This window comes from Tenrec ecaudatus, chromosome 9 (assembly GCF_050624435.1).
Source record: "Tenrec ecaudatus isolate mTenEca1 chromosome 9, mTenEca1.hap1, whole genome shotgun sequence".
NCBI classification, from domain to species: Eukaryota; Metazoa; Chordata; class Mammalia; order Afrosoricida; family Tenrecidae; genus Tenrec; species Tenrec ecaudatus.
Window position 1 is genome coordinate 111,120,539 of NC_134538.1, and position 25,660 is coordinate 111,146,198.

Sequence of the window (25,660 nt, forward strand, 5' to 3'; positions counted from 1 at the left end):
TTATTTGTATGATCCTATGTAGTCATTTGGTGGGAATTACAGACTGGATAGAAAAGCCATTGCAAGCAATTTCACTTCACTGCATATATGCAAACTAAGCTATACAGCGATATGTATGTTTTATCCTTCAGATAACTTTCATAATTGTAAGAATATGAAAAGCTTGTAAGGCCACATATACATAATTCTAAACCCCTGACTTTTCTCTGCCACTTTTCTTTCTAAGAACTCACTGTATGCTTTTCAAGGAACAAATTTGAGGCAAATATATTTTTTCAAATGCTCAAGATTATAAAGTTAGTAAAAAATATAAAACCAGGAGTCAGTCCTCCTCCTAAATTAAAACTTCATATTAAAACTTCATGGTAGAATTTGAGATATTGCAAAGTATGGGCTGGGAAAGTACTGTACTTAGATGATACACATGAACTCCTCTGCTGCTGCATAGATATTAAATATGGGAATGTCTATTTTGTTTGACTTTAACAGATTCAAGTTTCTGTTAGGATTTTATTGTTAACTCCCATTTGATATTTTCACTTAAAAGAATATGCCATTAGAGTCCCTCTAAACTAGGATGTATAATGCTGGTGGCAATAATGATCAGTTATTTCCAATTAAAGCATACATAATATATGGGCCATATATCAAAAACATTTTATAATTGTCACCCTAATTTTTCAGTGAATCTTATGTTATTATATACGTCATGCATGCTAACAGCATCACTTTGTGTTTACTCTTGTTTGTGTGCTTTGAACAGCGTGATGGCAGTCCCTGCCACAGTTATTTATTTTACCAGCTACGATCAATTAACCGCTTTTCTGAAATCTAAATTGGGAGAAAATGAAACCCGCATACCAATTGTTGCTGGAATTTTGGCCAGATGTAAGAAATAAACTATATTTTTATTATTATTTCTTATTAGTTATTATTTGAACTTTAGTATTCACCAATAATGTACAAAGTAGTTAGTAATGAAATTATATGCCCAATATTGGGAATCAACATTTTGCATACTAGTTTGTACTGACTTGTTAATATCACACGATATGGTGATTGCCAGTAGACTGCTCTGTGGGATCGGTGCATTCTCTCTAATTTTAGAGATTTTTAAATGATGCCAGGATTACTTGGGCTCAACTTGGGCTGATCTTCCAAGGTGTCACTATCTATTTTGAGATTGAGTTTAATTAGTGATTCATGAAATAAAAGATATGTCACCCATTATCACTGGATGTACCCAAAACACCATTTGCATGGGTTGTCATAAGAAACATAATGCCTCATCTAAAGAACCGGAGCACCTAAACACAGATGTGGAGAATAGTCACACTGTGAAGACTGTAATTGATCAATTTGTGTGGAAATCTTGGCAAGTGTGATCCTAACTTGCTATGTAATCTTTCACCAAAAACAGAGTAAAAACTATTTAAACTAATATTAATAGAGAAATGAAGAACTTATCTTTAGGCCGAAGGACACTTGTGAAACGGGAGTGAAGTTTCGTGAGACTCAAATTGAACCGGGGCTGTTGTACAGGAACTGGTTAGCGCACATTTCTAGTTGGCCTGTCAAGGGCTGCATCCAGGTGCCTTTGTGTCGATGTCTTTAGAGATTTTATCTTAAGGTTTACAGATATTTCAGAATAAAAGTTTATAACATTAAACGTTTTTTATGTGTGTAGTATAGTGTTTTACATTTGTTGCATAGTATGTGCCTTTGTTTTTGTTGGTTATTTGCTTGTTTTCCCAGTTGGTGCAGTAACTGTGATAAGCCCATTAGAATTGATCAGAACCAAGATGCAGTCTAAGAAGTTTTCCTACAAGGAAGTTCGTCAGTGTGTCAGCACAAGGGTCTCCCAAGATGGTTGGATTTCCCTGTGGAAAGGCTGGTCTCCTACTGTTCTTAGAGATGTACCTTTCTCAGGTGGGGTTTTCTTACTGCTATTGATGACTTTTATATAGTAATTAGATTTTAAATCCCATAAAGCTTTAAGTTCTATTACAATCTTTAGTTTAATGGTGGCTCTCAGGTCTTTATGTCACTTTATTAATGAGTAGATTTGAATTCAAGCTTGGTTTTCTCATCCATATATTTAATTTCATCTTAAAGATTAATTGGCGTGTTTTCAAATTCAAAAATGTAAACTACCTCTGACCATGATTTTAAATGTCGTAGTGTCATGTATTGAATTGTGTTACCCCCAAATATGTGTCACCTTGGGCAGACCATGATTTCCTATAGTTTGGCAGTTATGTAATGATGTAATCACTCCCTTCGTGGTGTAATGATGTAATCATCCTCCATTTGTGGTATATTGTAAATTTTGGCTTCTTTGTGCCCATGAGGCAGACTTAGGTTCTGTTTGTTACATTAATGAGGCAGTATTAAGGTAGGTAGGATGAAGCATAGTGACTTTGTTCACTGCACTAATCTGAGGTAAAGGGAGTTTTACTGGGATACGACCCACATTACCTTTTAAAAGAGATAAAGGGAGAGAGATAGACACCTCAGTACCAAAAAGAAATACTAGCTAGGAACAGAGAGCATCCTTTGGGCGTGGAGTCCCTGCACGGAGAACCTCCTAACCTCCTACACCCAGGGGAGGATTGATGCCAAGAAGCATAGAACACTAGTCCCACAGATGGTAAGTCATCAGCCAGAGCCTACTAATGACACAATAGGTTTCTGTTGGCTAAACGCCAGATAGCTAAAGCAGATATTTGTTACGACAATTGCAGTGCTGCTCTAAGAGACCACCATACTTAAATGTGGCAGTGGTTTTGGAATTGAGTGATGTTAAAAACCAGAAGAATTTTAAGGTGACTTATGCATTGAACTGCTCACCACAGGGTTGTCAGTTCAAATCCACCAGCTGCACCTACCCTAAGAGAAAGGTTTTTCACTCCCATAAAGAGTTACTCTCTCAGAAATGCTAGGGAGCTGTTCTAGTGTTCTCTACAGAGCTGTATTCAGTCAGATTTGAATCAGGATCGTGGGTGATAGTAAACGTCTTGTTTGCTTTGAAGAGACTATTGGTGGAATTATGGATGTCAATACTCTTTACCATCCCACCTTGTAATCACTATGCTGAATTTTGGTTTTATCATTCATTTAATGTAGAAAATAGTTTACCAAATATATGTGAGGGGGTTTTAAAAAGTTTGTAACTTGAGGACTTAAGTCGGAAAATACTTGGTATCTGAGGAAGCAGAATTCATCCGTACCAAGGTTGTTAACTGCTTGCAGGACACACAGGGTCTGGCTCCACGAAAGCCCCATCTGCTGGATAAGCTGTGTATTCTCTGGCAAACCTGGGATGGACATTCTGCCTTTATTTTGGTTTTGTTTGTTCATATTAGGGTATATCTCAGAGGTGTTATATTATTGGGAGTCACACTCTTGAAATTGTGTTACATGTTTTTCTGGTTTTGGTAAATGAAATCCAGGATTGATAAATCTATAAGAACAGCAAGTAAAATAAAGGGTTTCGATGGGCAGGGGGTGTGGGTGGTGGGGGAGTGTAGTGGGGGGTGTAAAAATGTGACAATGTCAAGGAGTCCAGGGAGAAAAATAAGTTTGGAAATTGATTGTGGAAGCAATTGTACAATTTTGCTTGACATGATTGAACTGTGGAATCAAATGATATTATGTATTAACTCCCAATTAATAATAAATTAGAAATCCAGGAATGGAATGTGGGCTCACGCTACATCCCAGCTCCAACTTAGGAACAATTAGTTCTTACATCATGGGCCTGCTCGATACTCGCCCTTGGGAAAGGAACACAGAAGATAAGAGTCTTATAGCAAAATATGGCAAAGAAATTAGATGGTGCCTGCTATCAGACAAAATAGCATCTGGGTCTTAACGGCTAGTTTCCAAACAAGCAGCCATCTAAGTGAGATGTCAACTAAGTCCCCATGGAAGAAGCACACCATCAGTCACCGAAGGATTGCATATCATATAATCTGAAGTTGGAGGGATTAGTATTCAGAGCCTAAATTTTAAGAGTCTGGTTGGCAAAAAGCTATGGGTGACGTGGGAGCTCAAGATTCATTTGTGGGAAGTACATAGGAAATAAGCCTCTGGTGAACTTCCTCTATCCACAGTTGAGGGATGGGAAGGAAGTGGTTACTAAGTAGAGTGCATTAGAGAGTGAGATAGAATGTCAAAGGCATAAATGTGATTTAACAGTTAAAACTTTGTCAGTTGATCTTCTCTGATGCGTGCTGGACCCGATCTGGTTTCCAACATTAGCTGAATTTTCTTTTGGTTTGTTTGTATTAGGGTGTACCTCAGCGGTGTTATGTCATTGGAGGTCACTCTCAGAAAGTGTATTTTATGTTTTTCTGTGTTTCGGTATATGAGCCCAGGATTAATGAACCTATAGGGACAGCAAGAATAAGGGTCTCAGGGTGGGGGTAGGTGGGACAGTGGTGGTGGTGGTGGGGGTGGGGGGTAAAAAGGAGTCCATGTCAAGGAGTCAAGGAAGAAAAGAATGTTGGAAACTGATTGTGGTAGCAATTGTACAATTCTGCTTCACATGATTGAACTATGGAATGATTTATGTCTTAACTCCTCATTAATAATAAATTTAAAAAAATGTGCAGAAAATGGGTTAAAATATATTGGAATTTTCCCACAACTTATTGAAGTCTCCTATACGTGGAGGTAACACCCCCCCCCCCCCAAGAAAAAAGCTCTGCTAGGTGAAGATTTTGCAGTACACTTTTTTCCTGCTGGGTGAACATTGAACACCTCGCTCTGAGTTAGTGCGCTCAGTAGCTTCTCTTGGGGAGGTTCTCTTTGGTCACAGTCAATTTTGTGATGGCCAATCTAAGAGAACCGCATGTGGCTGTGGTATTTTGTTTCCTGCTGGGGAAAAATGCCACAGTAACTGTTGTGATGTTGAACACACCTTACAAAGACAGCACTATGGGAAAAACTCAAGTGAATGAGTAGTTTGCTCATTTCAAAAAAGGTGAAATGTTGATCGACAAACCTCACTCCAGATAGGAAAACATCAACTCATAGTGCAGTTCATTCCACCGGGTCAGACTGTTAACCAAGCTTTCTATTTAGAGATCCTGAAAAGGTCGCATAGCAGCGTGTGACCAAAAAAGGGCCTGATTTGTGGCACCTCAGTGCACCTACTCACTCAGCCTTCTCAGTGGGTCAGTTTATTTGAAGAAAAAAAACAGCATGCCTCTCTTGCCCCCACACCCTACTCATCACATCTCGCTTCATGCGACTTCTTTTTTGTTTCCATGGATGCAGAGGGACATGATATGACAGCGATTTGATGATAAAGAAGAAATAAAGAAAAATACGAGGGAGGTGTTATCAGCCATCCAAACATGAGTTTGAAATATGTCTCCAAGAATGGGATCACAGATTTGACAAATGTTTTAAGTGTAATGGAGAGTACTTTCAAAGTACTGATGTTTTATAAAAAAAATTTAAATACATAGCTTTGGGGAAAAATATTACGTTTTTTTCTGAGTATGCCCTTTTATGTATTACTAAAATATGTATTTTGTAATTTCACCTATTTTTGAGGTTTAAAAATATATTTTACTCAAATATTTCTTAAGGTTCATTGCTATACTTGTGTACTTTTGTTTCCTTTCTTTTTGATCATGTGAATATATGAATAAACAAGTAAAAAATATTGCCATCAACATTTAAAAAGTTTTATTAGTGTATATATGTGTTAGAATTTCTCTAGTAATGGATTTTCTGGTATATATACCATATGTACTCATGTATAAGCCAAGTTTTCAGCACATTTTTAATGCAGTTTTTGTGGTAAAATTAGGTGCCTCGGCTGATTTTCAGGTTGGCTTACTCAAGTATATAGGTACATAAAACAGGTAATGCCAAGTTCTTTTCTAAAGTGATGGATTGCATTTACCTCTCCATACCTGTAGAATTTAGAATTCACAACACACTTTGGAGATGCAGTTGAACCCATAACTCTTAGGGATGTCTTTTTTATTCTTAGGTCCTAACTTTTACATACAAATATTAGAATTAGATTGAGAGGTTTTGCGAAAACTCCATTTTCAGTAGAAATTTTCTCTCTTAAAACAAACTCACTGCCATCAAGTTAATGCTGACTCTTATCAACCCTCTAGGTCAACGTAAAGAAACTGACAACTTTATTATCTTTCCATCCATTATAATGGCATATCTGTTTTATGAAATTTTTTATAGTCTTTCGATATGTAACATTTTCTTCACAAAAGTTTACATCATTTTTTTAGATTTATTTCTAGATACTCCATATACTGCCCCATTATTTTTGGTAGTTATTTTAGAAGCTCTTTCATTTTTTAATACAGAAATTGTATTTTCTAAATATTTGCAACTGATCCAGTTGCAATTTTAATTTTGTATATTTGTTTATATCCAGATACCTTTTAAAACTCTTATAAACTGTCATTTGTCTAACTTGAGGGTGTTCTATGTAGACTGTGTCTTTTTTGCATGTAATAATGTTATATGTGAAATACAACTGTTTTGTTTCATTATTAATCTTTATAGCTTTTATTTTTTTCCACATCTATTTCTTCTGCCTGATATAGTTTTGAATAGTAGTAACAATAATATATGTCCATCATTTTCTTTGTTCTATAGGAAATAGTTATTTTACCATTAACAATTGCTTTTACTATAGTTTTTTGATGTGTACGTTTTATAAAATTCAAGAAGTTTTTAATCCTAGTTTCTAAGGAAACTTGAATGTTTTGAGTGGAACATTTAACTTAATGTTTCTACATCATTTTATCATATCTTTTTCTTATTTATTGTGTTAATGTTTGGCATTTAAAGGTTTTGTTATAAGTTCATTTACTATGCTAATTTTATTTACCATATAGTACACACAGAAGTACAATATATTTTATTATAGTACTTCTGCATTATATAGATTAGATCCAATTTAATCAGGGTATATGAACTTTTATGAAATACTCCGGCTTCATTGAGGTTAGTATTTGTTGTTGCTTCTGTGCCATCTTTGTGGTCATTTGTTTGTTCCAGTTCATTGTTGGGACTACTGTGTCCGTCCACCTCAGCACATTGAAGACTTCCCTAGGTTTTGCTGGCCTTCCATTGTACCAACCATGAGGGCTTTTTTCTAGCTAGAGGTTTTTTTGAGCAAACCAAATCTTCCAAGTCTTGCTTCTCGGGAGCATTCTGATTGTACTGCAGACTGATTTGTTCATTCTTCTGGAAGTCCCTGTCAGATTCGCTATTCTTCACAAATTCCACAAGATTGATATATCGTGATGCTTTTATAAGCTGTGCTTATTATATATTCACTCATTTATTTGAGATTTGAATCCCTCTGGTCATGAGCAAGACTGGCTGATACTTTTCTTTTATCATACTGTCTTTGTCAGATTTTGTAACTAAAGTATTACTTTCCTGATAAAAGTTTTCTTGTTTGAGTATTATTGAGAAATTGATTCCATATTTTAAAATTCCATGTCTAGTATATGCCTAAGCTGAAAGCAGGATTTAGAATTTCTCCTTTAATGTAAAATATCACAAATGGTTAAAAATTAGCTTTATACCTCTAAAGTTGTTCTGTGTCTTGTAGCAATGTACTGGTATAACTATGAAGCTTTAAAGAAGTGGCTGTGTGAGAAATCTGGTTTATATGAACCGACATTTATGATCAACTTCACTTCAGGAGCATTGTCTGGTTCTGTAAGTTTATTCTTTTGTTGTTGATATTTCATAACACTTTAGTGCTTTCTTATATAACATTTTGTAATACATTCATTCATTCAGTGCCACAGATCTGATTCGGTAGTCTTTCAGGGGTGGCATCCTTTGAATCTATAGCGTTAAGGAGAAACAGTTTTATCTACCGCTACTAATTCCGTTGCAAGCATTTTGATTTATTAAGTACTTCATAAATTAATTTCAATGAAAGTTAAGTTCAGAAGAGAAAAATCTCAAAGGATTCTTTCTGGGTAATGGAGCTTACACCTGTCTTACCCTCAAAATAATAAAAGTCTTGTAGAGGACTTCTCTTACACAGATTTTGATCACCGTGACTTTGGTCACAAATGTTTTCTTTGACTTGCATTCTTTCCAAATGAATTTGTGGTGACTCACAGTGAAATGTGGACACACGGGAATCACATGAAAACAAGAGGGAAAGGGGCATAGGGAAGTGATGGAGACCTGCAGAAAAGTACTGGAGGAATTATACTAAGAAAGCCTAGGTTATGAGAAGTCACCGTGGAGAGTTTAAAATTTAGATCTGGATTTTCTCAGCTCTGCCCAGTCATTTGATGTAGAGTAGAAGCAAATTACAGCAAAATGAACACAATAAAAACTATTAGTACTATTGAGTAGTTCAAAAGAATGCCGATTATATCTAGAATGTTACTCCAGCTTTCCAATAAAGTTTTCTACTTTTCTACTCTATTTAACATTAAAGCTTATTTTACGATTATTTTTAATCTCCGATCTAGAAAATGTCACTACCTTCTGACAATTTTTCAGTTAAAGATATCTTTCTGCACCAGAAAAAGCATATCAGTATGATAATAACCAGGCGTTCTGTCAAAAAACAAGATACGGTAACTCGTATTTTAGAAAGTATTCAAGAGTTTATGCAACATTGTAACTGTTGCTGATGGATTGTAGACATGGTGAAACAGTAATGGACTTTATTTTACTTGAGATCTGTGAAACATGTCTTATGTGTGTTTTTGATTGATTTTGACTGGTATGAAGAACTAAGCCAACTAATGAGTTGATGGGTAAAATGAAATATATCTTAAGATATATTTTATGGGAATTTCGTTATTCTTTTAAAAGGTCTCCCATGAGTAATTAATGCACTATGGAAATGATTTATGAATTGCTTGATTTGGGGAAAACTTTAAAATATGAGTGCTATAGTTTATTGTGCCAGCCTGGCCGATAAACACAAGTAGGATTAACTGAGGGGCAGAGGGATAAATGGCTCGGTGAGCCTCACCTTGGTTGTTCTGTGCCTCAGTTTAAAGGGGTACACTACCTGTGGGATGCCTAGCCTGTGGACTGTGTCGCTGTAAGTTGAGGTCCCTTTAAGCCCACACGATTGGAATGTTCATCTCTGGAGCTGGGGACTGACAGTTGATGACAGTTGGGGACCTGCCTTGCTACTTGCTGCCTGGGTATATATAGCCCAGCTCTCTCTACAGAAGGGGACTGGCAACTGGCAGCTCTCAAAAACTTGAAGGACTGTTAGTGTCTCACTGCTTTATAATTTAACTGTTAATTTCTTATATTATCTGTATATAATTTAACGGTTTATTTCTTGAATTTTATATCTATCTTTATAAATATATTTATATATAATTACTAGCAATCTGGTTTGTCTCTCTAGAGAACCCTGTCCAATACAGGTTTGATTTGGGGAAAACTTTAAAATATGAGTAAGCTATTATAACTGCATTGATAAAGATGTTGAAACAAATAAGAGGTACATAGAACGAAAAGTAAAGAGTATTTAAAATTTTCATTTGAGTTATTTTAAAAACATTTGCTGGAAAATCATAGATGCTTACTTATATACTCAGCACTTTCAGCTTTAAAATAAGATAATTAAAATAGTGGAAATACAGGAGCATCATTAATAGTGAGCATTACTTTTGGGTTGAGCAATGGTTTTCAACCTGCGGGTCACGAACCCCTTTGGGGGTTGAACAACTCTTTCATAGGGTTCACCTAAGACCATCGAAAAACACCTATTTCCAATGGTCTTAGGAATTGAGACACTGCTCTTCTATGTCGGTCTGCCCACATGCAGATATGCCCACATATGAGTGAGTACCCTACATGAACTTACCCATGCTATACCATGCTTCAAGACAAAATTTCATTTGTCATTAGAAATAAATATTTCACAATATATAATTACATACTGTTTTTGTGGTGAATCACTGCTTTAAGTATGTTCAATTTGTAACAATGAAAATACATCCTGCCCTTTTGGATATTTACATTATGATTGATAACAGTAGTAAAATTACTGTGATGAAGTAGCAACGAAAATAATTTTATGTTGGGCTCACCACATGAAGAACTGTATGAAAGGGTTGTGGCCTGAGGAAAATTGAGAACTGAGAATCACTGGTTTAGAGGGATGTGGTTGGGATTCTGGCCCTGCCATGACTAGCTATGTTGCCTCAGGAGGACATGCACCTTCCCTGAGACTGTTTTGTGTACCTCCTCCAGTGTGGCGTGAGGCACACCCAGGATATACAATGAGCCTTCAGAAATACTGTAGAAAAGGGCTTTTGTACTAACTTCTTCAATAAAGCACTCACAAAATCTATATTTTATGATAGGTCTTCTCTTTTAATGTATCTGGTGGTTTCATGTGAAGTTATGGTTTATTTTTATTCTTGTTAAATAGTGTGCTAATTAGAAGATTGAAAGTATATCTTAGGAACAATTAAAAGGTAGTTTAATCAATTTTACTTTTTAATAGTTTGCAGCTGTTGTGACTTTACCCTTTGATGTGGTGAAAACACAGAAGCAGATACAACTTTGGATGAATGAAAGTCATAAAAGTAAGTTTAATGAATGTAAACATTTTCAAGATGCCATGAATTTTTCTTTTTTTAAAAAAAATTAATAAATCTTTTTATTGGGGCTCATAAGGCTCTTATCACAGTCTGTACATACATCAATTGAGCAAAGCACCCTTATACATTCGTTGCACTCGTCATTCTCATAATTCACCTTCCACTTGGGTTCCTAGAATCAGCTCGGTTTCCCTTTTTTTCCCCCTCTCCCTCCCTCCCCACTCCCCCCTCGTCCCTTGATAGTTTATACATAATTATTATATCTTATCTTACACTCCCCGGCGTCTCCCCTCACCCACTTCCCCATTGCCCATCTCCCAGAGAGGAGGTTACACATAGATCTCCGAGATCGGTTCTCCCTTTCTACACCCCCTTCCATCCTGGTGTCGCCACTCCTACCGCAGGTGTCGAGGGGTTTGTCTGTCCTAGATTCCCTGTGTTTCCAGATCCTGAATTTTTTTTCTTAACAGCTGTTAGTAATATCTACAATAGTGGGAGCAGATTTCCTATTTTCCTTTTCTGCCTTATTATTTCTATCAATGAAATGAATACAATTTTAGGATGGAAATAAATACTTGGAACTCATTCCAAAAATATGAAATCTTAAAGTCCAATGTATTTTGTTTGCCATCAATTCGTATATAGAATATGAAATTATCTTTGTTATTCACACACCAACAGCTTTATGTATTTTTTTCCTAAGGCAACGCACTTAGGCCCTTTTCAATAGCCGTGCCCTCTGAGAAGTCCTACTCTAATGGAGGAGAAGCCCCTCTAAGAGTACTGTAGGGTGTAGGAGTCAGTGGTGGACCCTAGAAGACAGGTATTGTTACTCAGTTTTTAAGTGTACCATTTCTAGGTAGTGCTTTACGTTTTAAAACGTGGCTTATTATGACAAAATAATAATTTATAAATTATCAAGGGCTCATGAGGGAGGGGAGAGCGGGGAGGGAGGTGAAAAAAGAGGACCTGATGCAAAGGGCTTAAGTGGAGAGCAAATGCTTTGAGAATGATTGGGGCAGGGAATGTATGGATGTGCTTTATACAATTGATGTATGTATATGTATGGATTGTGATGAGTTGTATGAGTCCCTAATAAAATGTAAAAAAAAGAAGGAGCTGTCAAAAATTCAAAGGATGCACTGCGTCCATTGTATTTATAAGAGTTGAGAAGATTTAATACTTTCGGGTGGTCACTAAGTGGGTGCTTGTTTTACTATTCTCAGTGCTTTTCTGGAAGTGTTTTGAAATAACATGGCTCTCACAATAAAGAAGTTGCTGATTACCTATAGGAATAGCTCTTAATGTAACGGTAGACCTTCGAGGTTCCATTAGTGCCCTGTCAAGGCTTAAATGCAGTTGACGTTCTTTGCCGTGAAAGTAATTTAACTCCTGAAAAATAGAAACTGGTTTGCAGTTTTTCAGCCCCCCTGATTTTCTCTTTAATTACTTGTTTCCAAAATTCAAATTAAGTAATGTAGATTAAAAATTGAAGACTTGTATAGAGTTGTTACTGACTTAAGTTAAAGTTCTTTCATATTTTAAATTATTTTAATATAAAATAGCAACTTTTATATATAAACTTAAAACAGCAACTTTGTGTTGGAAGTTGGCATGTCACATTTATGTTTTACTATTTATATTGATGGTATGTCTTTTAAAGTAAACTGTAGACTTTATTTGCCATAATAATCAGATGCTGATATTTGCATCAATGAATTCATAAACTAATGAGCTCCCTCCCATGGTCACAGACTTCAATGAAGCCATTTCCGAAGGCTGTCTTTTCATCATCTCTTCCTTCTTCCCAAGCTTGCTTAGTAGTAAGCTCTTTACTCTCTCTCAGCAACTCACAGTTATTGTAAGTGATTATTGACACTGATTATTCAATTGGATACTTCTGCTCTCAGAAAGACAGTGAGTTTTATTCAGGATTGTTAGCATATCATCCAGCTGGTTTCATACCATGCCTGAAGAGTCAGCTTCTTTGTTAACAGGGTAGTATGCCTGGTTCTTGGCAGAATTTATTATTTTTTAAATTGCACCTAATAATCTGTGGGTGAAACTAGCTTTGAAGCAATATGAAAAATGAAGATACCTGAACTCTGCAGAAGAAAATTTCATCCATAAGCTTTAATATTTAAAATTCACCTATTTTTCTTGTTTTGTATACTGTGTTCCAAATATTTGGGGTTAAAAGTAACTGAGATATTACAACTGAAAAATAGGTTACAGGTAACTGAGGTATTTAGGGACATACTTTCTTTGGGAGGATGCAGGACTTATTTATTTCAAAACCTAGTGCATCTATTCAGAAAGGTTATGATTAAACAGGGTCCCACTGGGGAGAAGGAGCTATAATCCTTAGAACCTTATTTTTGTTTAAAAAAATTAATAGTATTGCAATGAAAATTAAAATTATTCATGAGGACATCTACTTGTTTTAGGTATCTAATGAATATTTCTCTACATCTTTTGAAAACTGAAGGTCAGCCAACCATAAGAAACAAAACATCAGTGATTTGGGGAAAGCCTTGTTTTTTCTTTGTATACCCTTTTATACTTACATCCTTTTCCTTTGTTTTGGATCAGTCCAACAGTTAAAAATAAGATTTAAAATAGCTTTGAAGGTAAACAGGTATGTTCCTATTATAAATAAATGATATATCCTACAAATAAAAAATACTAATTGATGTGCATTTTCTGTATTATAAATTATTTCCACATTTGCATTATTTTTTTAATATTCAGTGTCTATACCTTCAAGTATGTCAACCTGGGTTATAATGAAGAACATTGTAGCTAAATATGGAGTTTCTGGATTGTTTACAGGTAAGACTTTGCTTTATAGAATCATAGAATACAGTGATTACTTAAATATCTAACATCTTCTAAAGTTAACTTTCTAGAGGGTTATGTGAAAGTACTTAATGATTTTCTCTTAAATATCTGTGCTATAAGTGAATAGAAGTATTAAATAGCAATTTTACTGTCAGTAAAATAAAATTTCTACCCTGGTTTAGAATTAAAGTGTGAGAGGAAGTGAGTCATTAGGCGTGCTGTTGGCTATGTTTTTGGTACGATATTTAAAATACCATTTCATTTACTTTGATTATATCAGAATAAAACTCCATAAATTACACTTTTAAAATAAAATTAAAATTTGTTCTGATGATTCTTACTCTCTTTTCAGGCCTAACACCTCGATTAATTAAAATTGCTCCTGCTTGTGCCATTATGATCAGTTCATATGAGTTTGGGAAGGATTTTTTCCAGAAACACAGTGTTGGGAGCAAGCAGTCCTAGTTACGAATGCTGGTTTAACTTGAAGTGGTGCCTCTAGCCTCATAATAAAATGGAGCCTGTCAGGCAAGAGCTTTTTCCATTTACAATCGGTAGGATGTCCTTCTCGCCTGTAATTCAAATGTGAGCTTTATTACTCTACCTCTAAATCATTATCGTATTTTTAAAATAAGCTTTGTCATCCTCATTTTTGAGAGAATGAAAGATTACAGAAATGATCATTATTGAGCATTCTTATAGCAAAAGAAATTTTCTTAGTTTGTAAGCAATCCCCCGAAAATTTGATATGTCTATGTTTCAGTGTCATTTACTCTCATTGAGTACACTGCTACAACTTGTTGAATTGTGTGATAAATGATTACACGGACTTTCAGGGAAAAAAATCACTTCTGCACATTTAAATCATGGTCAGAGATATGTAAGATTTTTAGTAAGGTAGCATTAAATAACATTTTTGTATTGACCAAATATTGCCTACTTTAGGTAATAACGGCTATGTTGCTGTCTAGTTTACTTCTTTTCACCCCAACGAGAGCAGTCCTGGCGGCACATGGCTGCTGACTGGGAGGCTGGCGGTCTCAAGCACTTGGTCCAGGAAGAAACATGGAGCAGTCGGCCAGCTTCTGTGAAAACAGAGCCTCAAGAACTCTACCGGGCATGTCTACTCTGGTCTCTAGGGTGGCTATCCATTACAATGGAGTGGACAGCAAACAATGATCCAGATGTATGAGGGCTTTTTCACCAACCCCATCTGTTGTTATATAAGGATTCATATCCATACCTCTAATGAAAGTTATAGCTATTTTCTCTTTTATGAACAATACAGCTATGTGATATGGATACTGCCATTTTTGTTGGCCAAACTTGTAAGTTTCCTTACTGTTTAAGAAGGCGTTCTTCGCTGATTGCAGTGGAAGTGAACCTGAATCAGGCTTTGGTGTACACTGCAAAGTCACCTTGCATGTTAACTAGTAAAAAGAAGATTGGGTACAGAATGAGCCTCTGACTTTGAACTATTTTGTAATCCCAGCATCATTGTTCTTGGAGCTTTCTTGATAATTTCTTGTTCTGACAATGGCTTGTTCTGACATTAGAGAGATGACTACCACATGGGTCACAAAACACTTCAATGTCCGGTGATTTAATGTCATCGCTCAATATAATGCTAGGCCCAGACACTCCACAGCAGCCATTCCTGGAAGAAATTGCTTTCAGTCACTGTGTAAGCTAAGGTCTCAGTAATTTGGTTTTTCAATATACTTGGGAATGAAGTAGAGTGTGATGGCAGGATAAGAAATAGTATTTATTTTGTACCTATAGTTTCGTTTTTCTCCAGATTATCTATATCCTATAATAATAAATACTTTAGTACAGTCTATACATATTTTACAAAAACAAGCACTTTTCTAAAATGGAATGTATTTATGTTACGAACCTTGTACAGTTTCAGTAGGGCAATAAATACACTTTGTATTAGAGTAGAAAAGTATTATGTTTAACCTGAAACAAACTGTATATGCTTTGTTTATGTAGACCTTTGTGTTTATTTTATCCTTTGTTGATTAACCTTAAAGTTGCAAATTATATTCATACAAATATAAATAACTTTGTTTCCATAAACCTCATAAAAGTACTTTCAAATATTTTAAGTAAAAACAATTGTCAATGCTTTACTATATATATGAAATTATATATATAGTATGTATATACTATATATATGAAAGTATACCTTGAACATTGCTGTTAAATAGTATTAAATTCTAATTTACTTTGGTTTTGCTATCTCTATTTTTCATAATTGATTGGCAAAAGAACTTAAGAACTATATTCTCAAAAAGTGCACATAGATTTCCACATAAATATGAGTTATAAATACCACAATAGGACCGAGAGTTCCAGGGGAAAATGGAATACGGGGAGGTGGGGGATAAGGAAGTGGTGTTAACAAACCCAGGGACAAGGGAACAGCAAGTGATCCAAATCGGTGGTGAGGTGGGTATGGGAGGCCTGGTAGGGCACGATCAAGGGTAATGTAACGAAGAGGTATTGCTGAAACCCAGGTAGGGACGGAGCATGATAGTGGGACAGGAGGAAAGTCAAAGGAAATAGAGGAAAGAGCTGGGAGGCAAAAGGCACTTATAGAGGTGTGGACAAAGACATGTACATATGCAAATATATATATGTAAGGATGGGGAAATAGATCTATGTGCCTATATTTATACGTTTAATATTAAGGTGGCGGAAGGACATTGGGCGTCCACTCAAGTACTCCCACAATGCAAGAATACTCTCTTCTATTAAATTGGCATTCTATGATGCTCACCCTCCCAACACAATCGCTGAAGACAATGTGGGTGAATAAGCAGATGTGGTGAAGAAAACTTATGGTGCCCGGCTGTCAAAAGATATAGCATCTGGGGTCTTAAAGGCTTGAAGATAAACAAGCGGCCATCTAGCTCAGAAGCAACAAAGCCCACATGGAAGGACACACAAGCCTGAGTGATCACGAGGTGTCGAAGGGATCAGGTATAAGGCATCATCAGAACAAAAGATCTTACCATAGTGAATGAAAGGGGAAGTGTAGAGTGGAGACCCAAAGCCCATTTGTTGGCCACTGGAGATTTCCTTACAGAGGGGTCTAGGGGAGGAGATGAGTCAGTCAGGGTGCGATGTAGCACTGATGAAGAATACAGCCTTCCTCTGTTTCCTAAATGCCACCCCCCATATCATGATCCGAATTCTATCTTGCAAGTCTGGCTAGACCAGAGGATGTACACTGGTGTAGATAGGAGCTGGAGGCACACGGGTTCCAGGGCGGATGATCCCTTCAGGACCAGGGGTGTGAATGGCAATACTGGGACGGTAGAGGGAGAGTGGGTTGGAAAGGAACCACTTACAAGGATCTACATGTGACCTCCTCCCTGGGGGAAAGACAACAGAAAAGTGGGTGAAGGGACACATCGGACAGGGCAAGATATGACAAAGTAATAATTTATAAATTATCAAGGGCTCATGAGGAAGGGGAGAGGGGAAGCAAGGAGGGAGTGGAAAAAAGAGGACCTGGTGCAAAGGGCTTAAGTGGAGAGTAAATGCTTTCAAAATGATGAGGGCAATGAATGTACAGATGTGCTTTACACAATTGATGTATTTAAGGATTGTGAGAAGAGTTGATGAGGCCCTAATAAAACATTTTAAAAAAAAGAGAAATTGGGTCTAGACAAAGACATGTACATGCAAATATATATATGAGGATGGGGAAATAGATCTATGTGTCTATATTTATACGTTTATTATTAAGGTGGCAGAAGGACCTTGGGTCTCTACTCAAGCACTCTCTCAATGCATGAATACTTTCTTTTATTAAATTGGCACTCTACAATGCTCACCCTCCCGACACAACTGCTGAAGTGAAAGCGGGTGAACAAGTAAATGTGGTGAAGAAAGCTGATGGTGCCCGGCTATCAAAAGAAATAGTGTCTGGGGTCTTAAAGGCTTGAAGATAAACAAGCTGCCATCTAGCTCAGAAGCAACAAAGCCCACATAGAACACACCAGCCTGTGTGATCACGTGGTCCCGAAGGGATCAGTTATCAGGCATCAAGGAACAAAAATTCATATCATTGGCTGCACACCTCCACGATACGATTGCCGAGGACAAACGGGTGCATAAGCAAATGTGGCAAAGAAAGCTGATGGTGCCCAGCTATCAAAAGAGTGTCTGGGGTCTTAAAGGCTTGAAGGTGAACAAGCGGCCATCTAGCTCAGAAGCAACAGAGCACACATGGAAGAAGCACACCAGCCTGTTTGATCATGAGGTGCCAAAGGGACCAGGTATAAGGCATCATCAAAAAAAATTATTTATATATATATATATATATATATACCATAGTGAATGAAGGGGGAAGTGCAGAGTGGAGACCCAAAACCAATTTGTCGGCCACTGGATATCCCCTCACAGAGGGGTTTAGGAGAGGAGATGGGTCAGTCAGGGTGCGAGGTAGTACCGATGAAGAACACAGCTTTCCCCCAGATCCTGGATGCTTCCTCCCCCCAACTACCATGATCCGAATTCTACCTTGCAGGACTGGATAGGGCAGAGGTTGTACACTGGTGCATATGGGAGCAGGAGGCACAGGGAATCCAGGGTGGATGATACCTTCAGGACCAGGGGTGTGAGGGGCGATACTGGGAGAGTAGAGGGGGAGTGGGTTGGAAAGGGGGAACCGATTACAAGGATCCACATGTGACCTCCTCCCTGGGAGGCGGACGGCAGAGAAGGGGGGGAAGGGAGACTCCGGATAGGGCAAGATATGACAAAATAACAATGTATAAATTACCAAGGGCACATGAGGGAGGAGGGAGCGGGGAGGGAGGGGGGAAAAAAAAGAGGACCTGATGCAAAGGGCTTAAGTGGAGAGCAAATGCTTTGAGAATGATTGGGGCAGAGAATGTGCAGATGTGCTTTATACAATTGATGTATATGTATGTATGGATTGTGATGAGTTAGTTGTATGAGCCCCTAATAAAATGTTTTTTTTAAAAAGCAAGTAAATAAACCAAAAAATAAAATTCTAATCATCTGTGGTTAAAGAAATCTAATGTTACATATATTTTAAGTGAAGGGAATGAAAGCTGCCTGAGAATGAAGACTTCTTATACTAAAGAGGTAAAGGAGCATTCATGCTTTGAAAAAAAGCAACAAATAAACCAAGAAGGGTTGGCTAGAAATTTCTGTATTTTTTTCGAATAATATTTCCAATCAAAAGAGTACTTTGATATGCATAGTCCATTAATGACAAGTAGATTACATCTTTTATCCCTGATGCCCTGAGTTCTAGCTTATAAAATAAATGAATTATATTGGTGGTGATTAAATATTCTCAGATTGTCCTTAGATCAGTAGACAAATTGTCAACCACATGGGTTTCCGTCTTTTGAATACATAGGCTATAGGATTTGTAGTATTTGTAAATGTACAGTTTCCAAAACCTAGAAAACATTCTATTAACAAATATTACATTGTCTTATATATTACTTAAAAGTAATTTTTCAAAAATTGTTTTGTCCAAGTTATTAGATGTTTGTTGCCTTTAATATAATTTACATTACATGGTTTTAAAAGGTAGGTATGAAGTTAAAATCCTTTTTTAAAAACTTCCTTTTTTCCCCTAAGTAAATTATTCATCATACCTCCTCAACCTCACAGATTCTTCTACTTCAAACCCTTCCCTCCTTTTTTCATGGCCCAAAATTCCAGAGATGGGGGAAAGTTTAATGTAAGTATGTTTGATTTTTTTGTGCCAAGTGAGCTTTCAAATTAAAAAAGCAACCAACCTGCATTTATCTATTAATCTAGTAAATATGATGACATTTAAGATACTGCCCACAAGGAGGTCTGAGCGATGCCAAAAGTATGCTCTAGAAGTTATGGAGAGCTGAAGGGAAGAGAGAGTGGGCGGGAAATGCTTTTAAGATTCGGACAGGCAAGTAATTTAATTAAAAATAGGGCAGATCTAAGTTTCAGTAAGAGAACTAAATTTAAATCCAAGAGGCTTGTGCACGGGAAGGGGAGAGATCAAAGAGGAACTGCAATCAAGGGTAGGTATTGTGTGGCAGAACAAGAAGGCATGAGGAGATCCAAAGATTATACTCGGCAACAAAAACTGTGGTGTTTCAAATTTTAGACATTTCTGGGGATATTTGACCTGAGGATTTAAAAAATGGCACGTTTTCCCTATCACCTTGCTTCCTTGACGTAGAGAACATGTGCCAGATACCACTCTTCACTGCTTGCCCATAAAAGCCAGGGTATTTTAATGCAGTGTTAGCTAGCTTCAGAGAGGAAGTGCATGCTGGCTTTAGTTTGTGATGTTCTAAATATTTAGGTCAAGTTATACTTCATGTACTAAATATTTAGTGATGTACTAAACATTTAGGTCGTTATACTTCACATGGTATCCTTTGCTCCAAAGATATATTTGAACAGTACAAATTACATGAACTTGGAATTTCCCCCAAATATAATTTCACCTTAATTAAGATCTGACTAGCAGGCAGTTCCAATCTGTTATCTTAAAAAGGCACCAGAAATAAAGTTACTGTACAATAAGGACTCTTGATGGCGTAGTGGGTTATGCATTTGAATGCTAACCACAGGCCAGCTACTTCCAGCCCACACACTGCTATGCAAGAAGATGAGACGTTTGCTCCTGTGAAGATTTACAGCCTCTTTCCTACAGGGTTACTGAGTCATTGTCGACTGACTGACAGTGAGTTTGGTACAACAAATAGACATTCAAATGTTCTTAAACCCAAAATGGATCTGTGGGAGTTAAAAATCTTCCAGTCTTGTTATGACACAACTTTTCCATCTGTGAATAGAAACTCCTTAAAAGTTAACAATTTTTCTTAATAAAGAAGTTTGGTGTCCAATATTTAACATGAATTACCCACACTGGCTTCTAAATATAAAAATGTGTTCTGAAATGTTTACTGCATAATTTGAAGAAAAAATTTAGTTCTTCAGAATATTGATGAAAATGGCTATGAAGTCTTACATTTTCAACATTCTAAAGAGCCCGTATATCTTCCGTATTTGTACCTTTCCATTCATCTCATGCTGTGTTCTGGTTTTCTAATATTCAACTTGTAGTTTCTGTATATATTGCAGACTCCTGTACCCAAAAGAAAAACCCCGCAGCCCCCTAACTGACTCTATTTCAGAGTGACCCTGTAGTACAGAGAACTGTCCTGTAGGCTTCCAAACCAGTAAGAGTAACTGGTGCATTTGAACCACTGACCTTGATTGACACCTCAATGAGTAACCAACTAGCCTCTGTGGGTTCACAGACTGCTTCTCTTAGACCCTTAATACGTTCTTTTTTTCCCCAATTATTTACCTTTTTGGTCCTATCCTGTAATGCATGGGTGTGAGTTCTTCTCATACATAACTCTGTGAGGACAGATGAATAGATAAGACTCAGTAGCTGAAGATTAAGAATCCCATATCCAAGAAACCAAGACCCTGGACAGAACCTGTCGTTGCTGGGCTGTGCCTACTGGTCTAACTGTACCAATTGTGGCGGTATGGAAAAGGGACCTAAAATAAGCTAACCTGAAGAAAAACACCCAAACGTCTTAGCTTGCACTAAGATAAGCTTTTAAAAGTACCGCGATGGCAATGGCAAGATTTTCTCTTTCCTATCAGTAAAGCAGAAGAGATGCCAAAAGTAAATAGCAGCTGCCCTGCTCGTTTGTTTTGAAGAAATCTTCATGAACTCTGATTTAAAGTTTTAAATAGCGTGGATGTTCAGAGTACTCATGGGACAGTTAAAATATAATACAATATTCATTACCCAAACCTGGACCTTTTATCTCATGGGATCAGTATGACAGGCTTATCCCAACTTGTAAATCTGAGAAATTTATAACCACTTGAAATTTCATACATAAATCTAATAAAGATGACTTAAAATAAACTGAGTTGGTTTTACTTGTTTAAAATTTCTGTCGATCACAGTAGTAGCTTGGATTTGAAATGTATATCTTCAGAGCTACACATAGGACTTTACATAATTCTGGCATCCTGCCTGGTTCCATCATGTAGGGGCCAAGAAGATGGTAATGCTTCTACCTTATAGATAAGAAAGCAAACATGACTGATACAGTTAAACCAATGACCCTGTAATAACCACTGTTTCAATAGATGGATTGTGTTCTAAAGCATATCATGTTCATTTTAATAACTAAAAAGATTCAATTTAAGAAGATGAAGTAAGATTTTCTCTAAATTCCATTTTCATAATACTTTTGGTGTGAAATAATACACATTTGCCAAATTTATTTAAACAAATGTTCAGTGTGCAACTTGTCAGTGACTTTTTGTCAAATAAAAAAAGACCACTAATGATATGGTACACAATGTTTACTATACATGCAACAAGTATAGTACATCGAAGCAACAAAATACACGTGGGAATATTGCCATATAACTCAGCATTCATTTTTATAAACAATAAACACTGCAACCTGAAATTAAGGATTGAGACATAACATTTTTCCTCATGCAAACACTAACCTCTATAACTAGAGTGAAAGAAATGGAATAGAAACCTGAATTTCATAGTAGCAGATGAATTTTATACCAAGAGCTCCTAGAAAGGAGAAAAAGTCATGATCCTCAGATGCCATATTTAAATCTGCATTAGCAGCATGTTAAGATGCACACATTAACTGTATACATTAGACAAATTGAAAATGTATCAATTGTGGAATCTTGGACTTCCTTTTATTAAAAAGGTATGGAAACATTTAACTGATTTTTAAAAAATTACTAAAGGATCATAAATGTCAGTTGAGAGCAGACCATGAATGATAAAGTGTTTGAGTTTTATGATGGTTCTTGAGAAAGCAGCAATAGTGCTTAAGGACTCAGTTTTTTGAAGTTCACTTCCTTAATCATTTCCTTCACTTTCCAAAGTTTCCAACTATCCTTGTTTTCATGCCTTCTGTCAACCACGGCTATTAAAAAGTGCTTTGGATACCTCATTCACAATTAGGTACACAGAACTAGGAATAGATTAACAGTACTCTTTCTCCAAAATAAGTATTTGCATTTCTACAAGTATAAAGCCTTAAGCAAAGGAAGAAATCTGTGTGTTCCGGGATGTCTAGGACAGTCAACTTTAACTACTCCTTGGCCTTCTTTGTCCTTGCAATAACACAGTTTGTACTGTTATCAAATTCCAAATTATAGACGATGCTGTAAGGAACCCCCACGGTTCTACATTTCTAGTCCAAAGAACAAATGGGACACCTTTACAGCTCTGCCTCAGGAAACCGTCTTAGGAGGGACCTTCTATGCTTATATCAACACGACTAAGCTTGAATGTAACGCTTTAGTAATAAACAAAAATACCACAGGAAGTCCTTTCAAAGTACTGTAGCCTCTTCATGTAAACAATGTATAAAGCTTCTTTGGCACAACTAATCATGTTTTCCGCATAGTCTCCACTATAGAAAATATTCTAAATACATTCCTTTCAGTACAGTTAAATTGTTAGAGACAAATGATTATCTGCAGTTATTGCAAAAACTGCAAAGATTTTTAAATGAGGTTCCTTTTCATAAAGAAAATGTTATCTGTGGAAGTGTATGGGTTTTTAACATTCACATCAATTTTAAAATGAGATCATGGCATTATTAGTGATAAGAGGCTATAAAATATACACCTCACTGTTCTTGCAAAGGGGAAAAGATTTTATGTCACACAAATATTTATTTGGTATGATGATTAGCTTACTGATCCTTATTTCAAAGCTTCTCAAATCCTTAATTTGAACTTGATAAAATACTTTTTCAATGTTCTTTTTACATCTTTAAATATTTCCAATATTTTGAGACATGCTTGAAGATAGTTAAAATCGAAAACCTTTAAAAAAAATCTTGGGAAAACAAAGTTAAGAAATTTATCCAGTTTAATCTAAATGGCCTAAAATACTGTAAAATATTTTTCCTCTGATTTTAACAAATTAGTAATACCCTAAAAGACACATTCCTACAAATTTATAAAATATTAAGTGGAATGTTATGTAGACCCCAAATGATAAATATTGAAAACAAGCCTCTGAAACTGCAGTCGAGGACCTTCAAGTTAGAAAGTAAGCAATTGAACATCAGAACATAGGGAGAAACTAATGAATGAAACATGTAAGTCATTTTTCTGTGAAAACACTATTTGGCTTAACTATTTGGAATAGAAACTCAAAATCAATCTCTGGTACCTAGGATACATTGAAATGAGTACATGAAAATTGACTGGACAATAAATACAGTTTGTGACATTAATTTGGAGGATCTTTAAGAGGTTCAATGACAAAGATGAGAGCTTTAAAAATGAAAAATAGGATCATTGGTTTTCACTCAAGTTTAGATGGAGAATCCCAGACATATTTCAGAGCAATATAAAACTTCAGCGGTCTCCCAGCAGTCAAATTTAAATAAACTGAACTTTTACAACATAAAAACACCTGGCTTTTAAATTTTTTTTTTCAGGATGGAGTTAATCCGGGCCTTGTCAACTCTGTTGTAGGACTGGCAAGGCAGTCACTGGATTTTAAGCTTGTTAGAGACTTGTAACTTGCCACTGATGTTAGAGACCCACAGAGACCAAGTAATGAGGGAGTGTCTTCTTTACCTGAAAATTAGGATAAAAATAACATCATTAATTGCCCTTGAAGAATGGTATCAATAAACTCCTAAATCTACTCGAAACTGCTACAGTTTGTAAGATAGAGCCTATATAAGACTGCTATTAAAACCCAAATACTTATCTTTCAACATGCTAGATGTTCAAGTAGTCTCAATGTCACTCTTAGAAACACCACAAGGATTATTTGGAGCTCTTATAAAAATTCTAGGTATGAATGTTTGGTATGTCATTTTGGGGGGTGGGGATTATCACTGTGGTGTCTTGTCATTGTCGGTCGCCTTCTTGACTCTGTTACGTGTTCTTCCATGTCTTTCTGTTCATGAAACCCACTCTAGAGAGACAACAAGTAGAGTACAGGAGTGTGGTGAGGGAGGGGGGGAGCAGGAAGAGGGACCTGATATCAAGGAGTTCAAGGAAAAAGAAAATGTTTTGGAACTGATTGTCACGATTGTACAATACCACCTGACGTGATTGAACTATGGAATGTTGTGATATCTGAGTTAGCTCCTAATGAAATGGTTTGGAAAAAAATACCAAGGACAAAATAAATGTCTCTGAAAAAATACCAAGGACAAAATAAATGCCTCTGAAAAGGACATTTGTTTTAAGAGCTGTAAGAGCCTCCAATGAAATGATTTATAAAACAATTTTTAGAACGATGATGGTAACAAATATACAAATGTGCTTGACACAATGGATGGATGTATGGATTGTGATGAGTTGTATGAGTCCCCAATAAAAAGATTTTAAAAAGGTTTTTTTAAATACAAAAATTTTAAAAATAAAATGTCAACATGTAAGCAACTTATAATTTTATTTACCATATGTGATGACAACTCATATTTGATATTATGCTCTTAAACATTGCTAAGGATTCCATATGACCTGGTACAGGGGCAGGTACCTGATGGATGGAGATGGCACCAGTTCTTAGTGACACTCAGCCCGCTCATGGCCATTGAGTCGATTCTAGCGCAAATCGACCCGCCAGGAAAGGGAGGGCTGCCCTTATGGATTTCTGAGGCTTTAAATCCTTACCGGCATAGGATTTCTCCCTCATCATCTCTCACTTATCTTTCTCCCGAGGAGTGGCTGGTGGTTTTGGACCGGTGTTCTTTTTGGTTAGTGGCCCAACATGTTACTTGTTGAGCTCCACCAGCCCTCCTCACTCTTGGCCCAGGTTCCTGCTATCATGTCCCCAAACGTTTAGGGCATCCCAGCCTCATTGCTTCAGCACTCTGGCGACCCCCACCCAATCCCCCTCAAGAAAAATCCAAAAACAAAAAAAAACCCAACTCACTGCCATCAACTTGATGCCAACTCATAATATCTATCTATCTATCTATCTATCTATCTAGATATCTATTTATCATCTCAGGGTAGAATTGTCCCCTTGGGTTCACGAGATTGTCACTTTTTACAGGAGTAGAAAGCCTCAGAGCAGCTGGTGGTTTGGAACTGCTGACCTTGCAGTTAGCAGCCCAATTCGTAACCACCATGCCACCAGGGCAATAGGAGTTTACTTGTGCAGGGTCGGATGCCAG

At 36.6% G+C, this 25,660-nt stretch overlaps 2 protein-coding genes across 10 annotated transcripts in view; one reads left to right on the forward strand and one right to left on the reverse strand.

Moving 5' to 3' along the window:
• SLC25A40 (solute carrier family 25 member 40) overlaps positions 1-15,523 on the forward strand; it is a 40,111-nt gene extending 24,588 nt beyond the window's left edge. For 2 of the 3 annotated variants that reach the window (XM_075558457.1, XM_075558456.1), the window contains 6 exons: positions 764-888; positions 1,756-1,929; positions 7,613-7,722; positions 10,508-10,589; positions 13,356-13,436; positions 13,798-15,523. In XM_075558457.1, coding sequence (XP_075414572.1) covers positions 764-888; positions 1,756-1,929; positions 7,613-7,722; positions 10,508-10,589; positions 13,356-13,436; positions 13,798-13,910 — 685 coding nt within the window. In that variant the 3' untranslated portion in view covers positions 13,911-15,523. The remainder of the gene's footprint in view (positions 1-763; positions 889-1,755; positions 1,930-7,612; positions 7,723-10,507; positions 10,590-13,355; positions 13,437-13,797) is intronic. The other variant, XR_012786123.1, reaches the window with a different exon arrangement.
• An 8,432-nt stretch (positions 15,524-23,955) lies between these two features.
• RUNDC3B (RUN domain containing 3B) overlaps positions 23,956-25,660 on the reverse strand; it is a 110,079-nt gene continuing 108,374 nt past the window's right edge. For all 7 annotated transcript variants that reach the window (XM_075557636.1, XM_075557639.1, XM_075557637.1 and 4 more), the window contains one exon: positions 23,956-24,101. In XM_075557636.1, coding sequence (XP_075413751.1) covers positions 23,956-24,101 — 146 coding nt within the window. The remainder of the gene's footprint in view (positions 24,102-25,660) is intronic.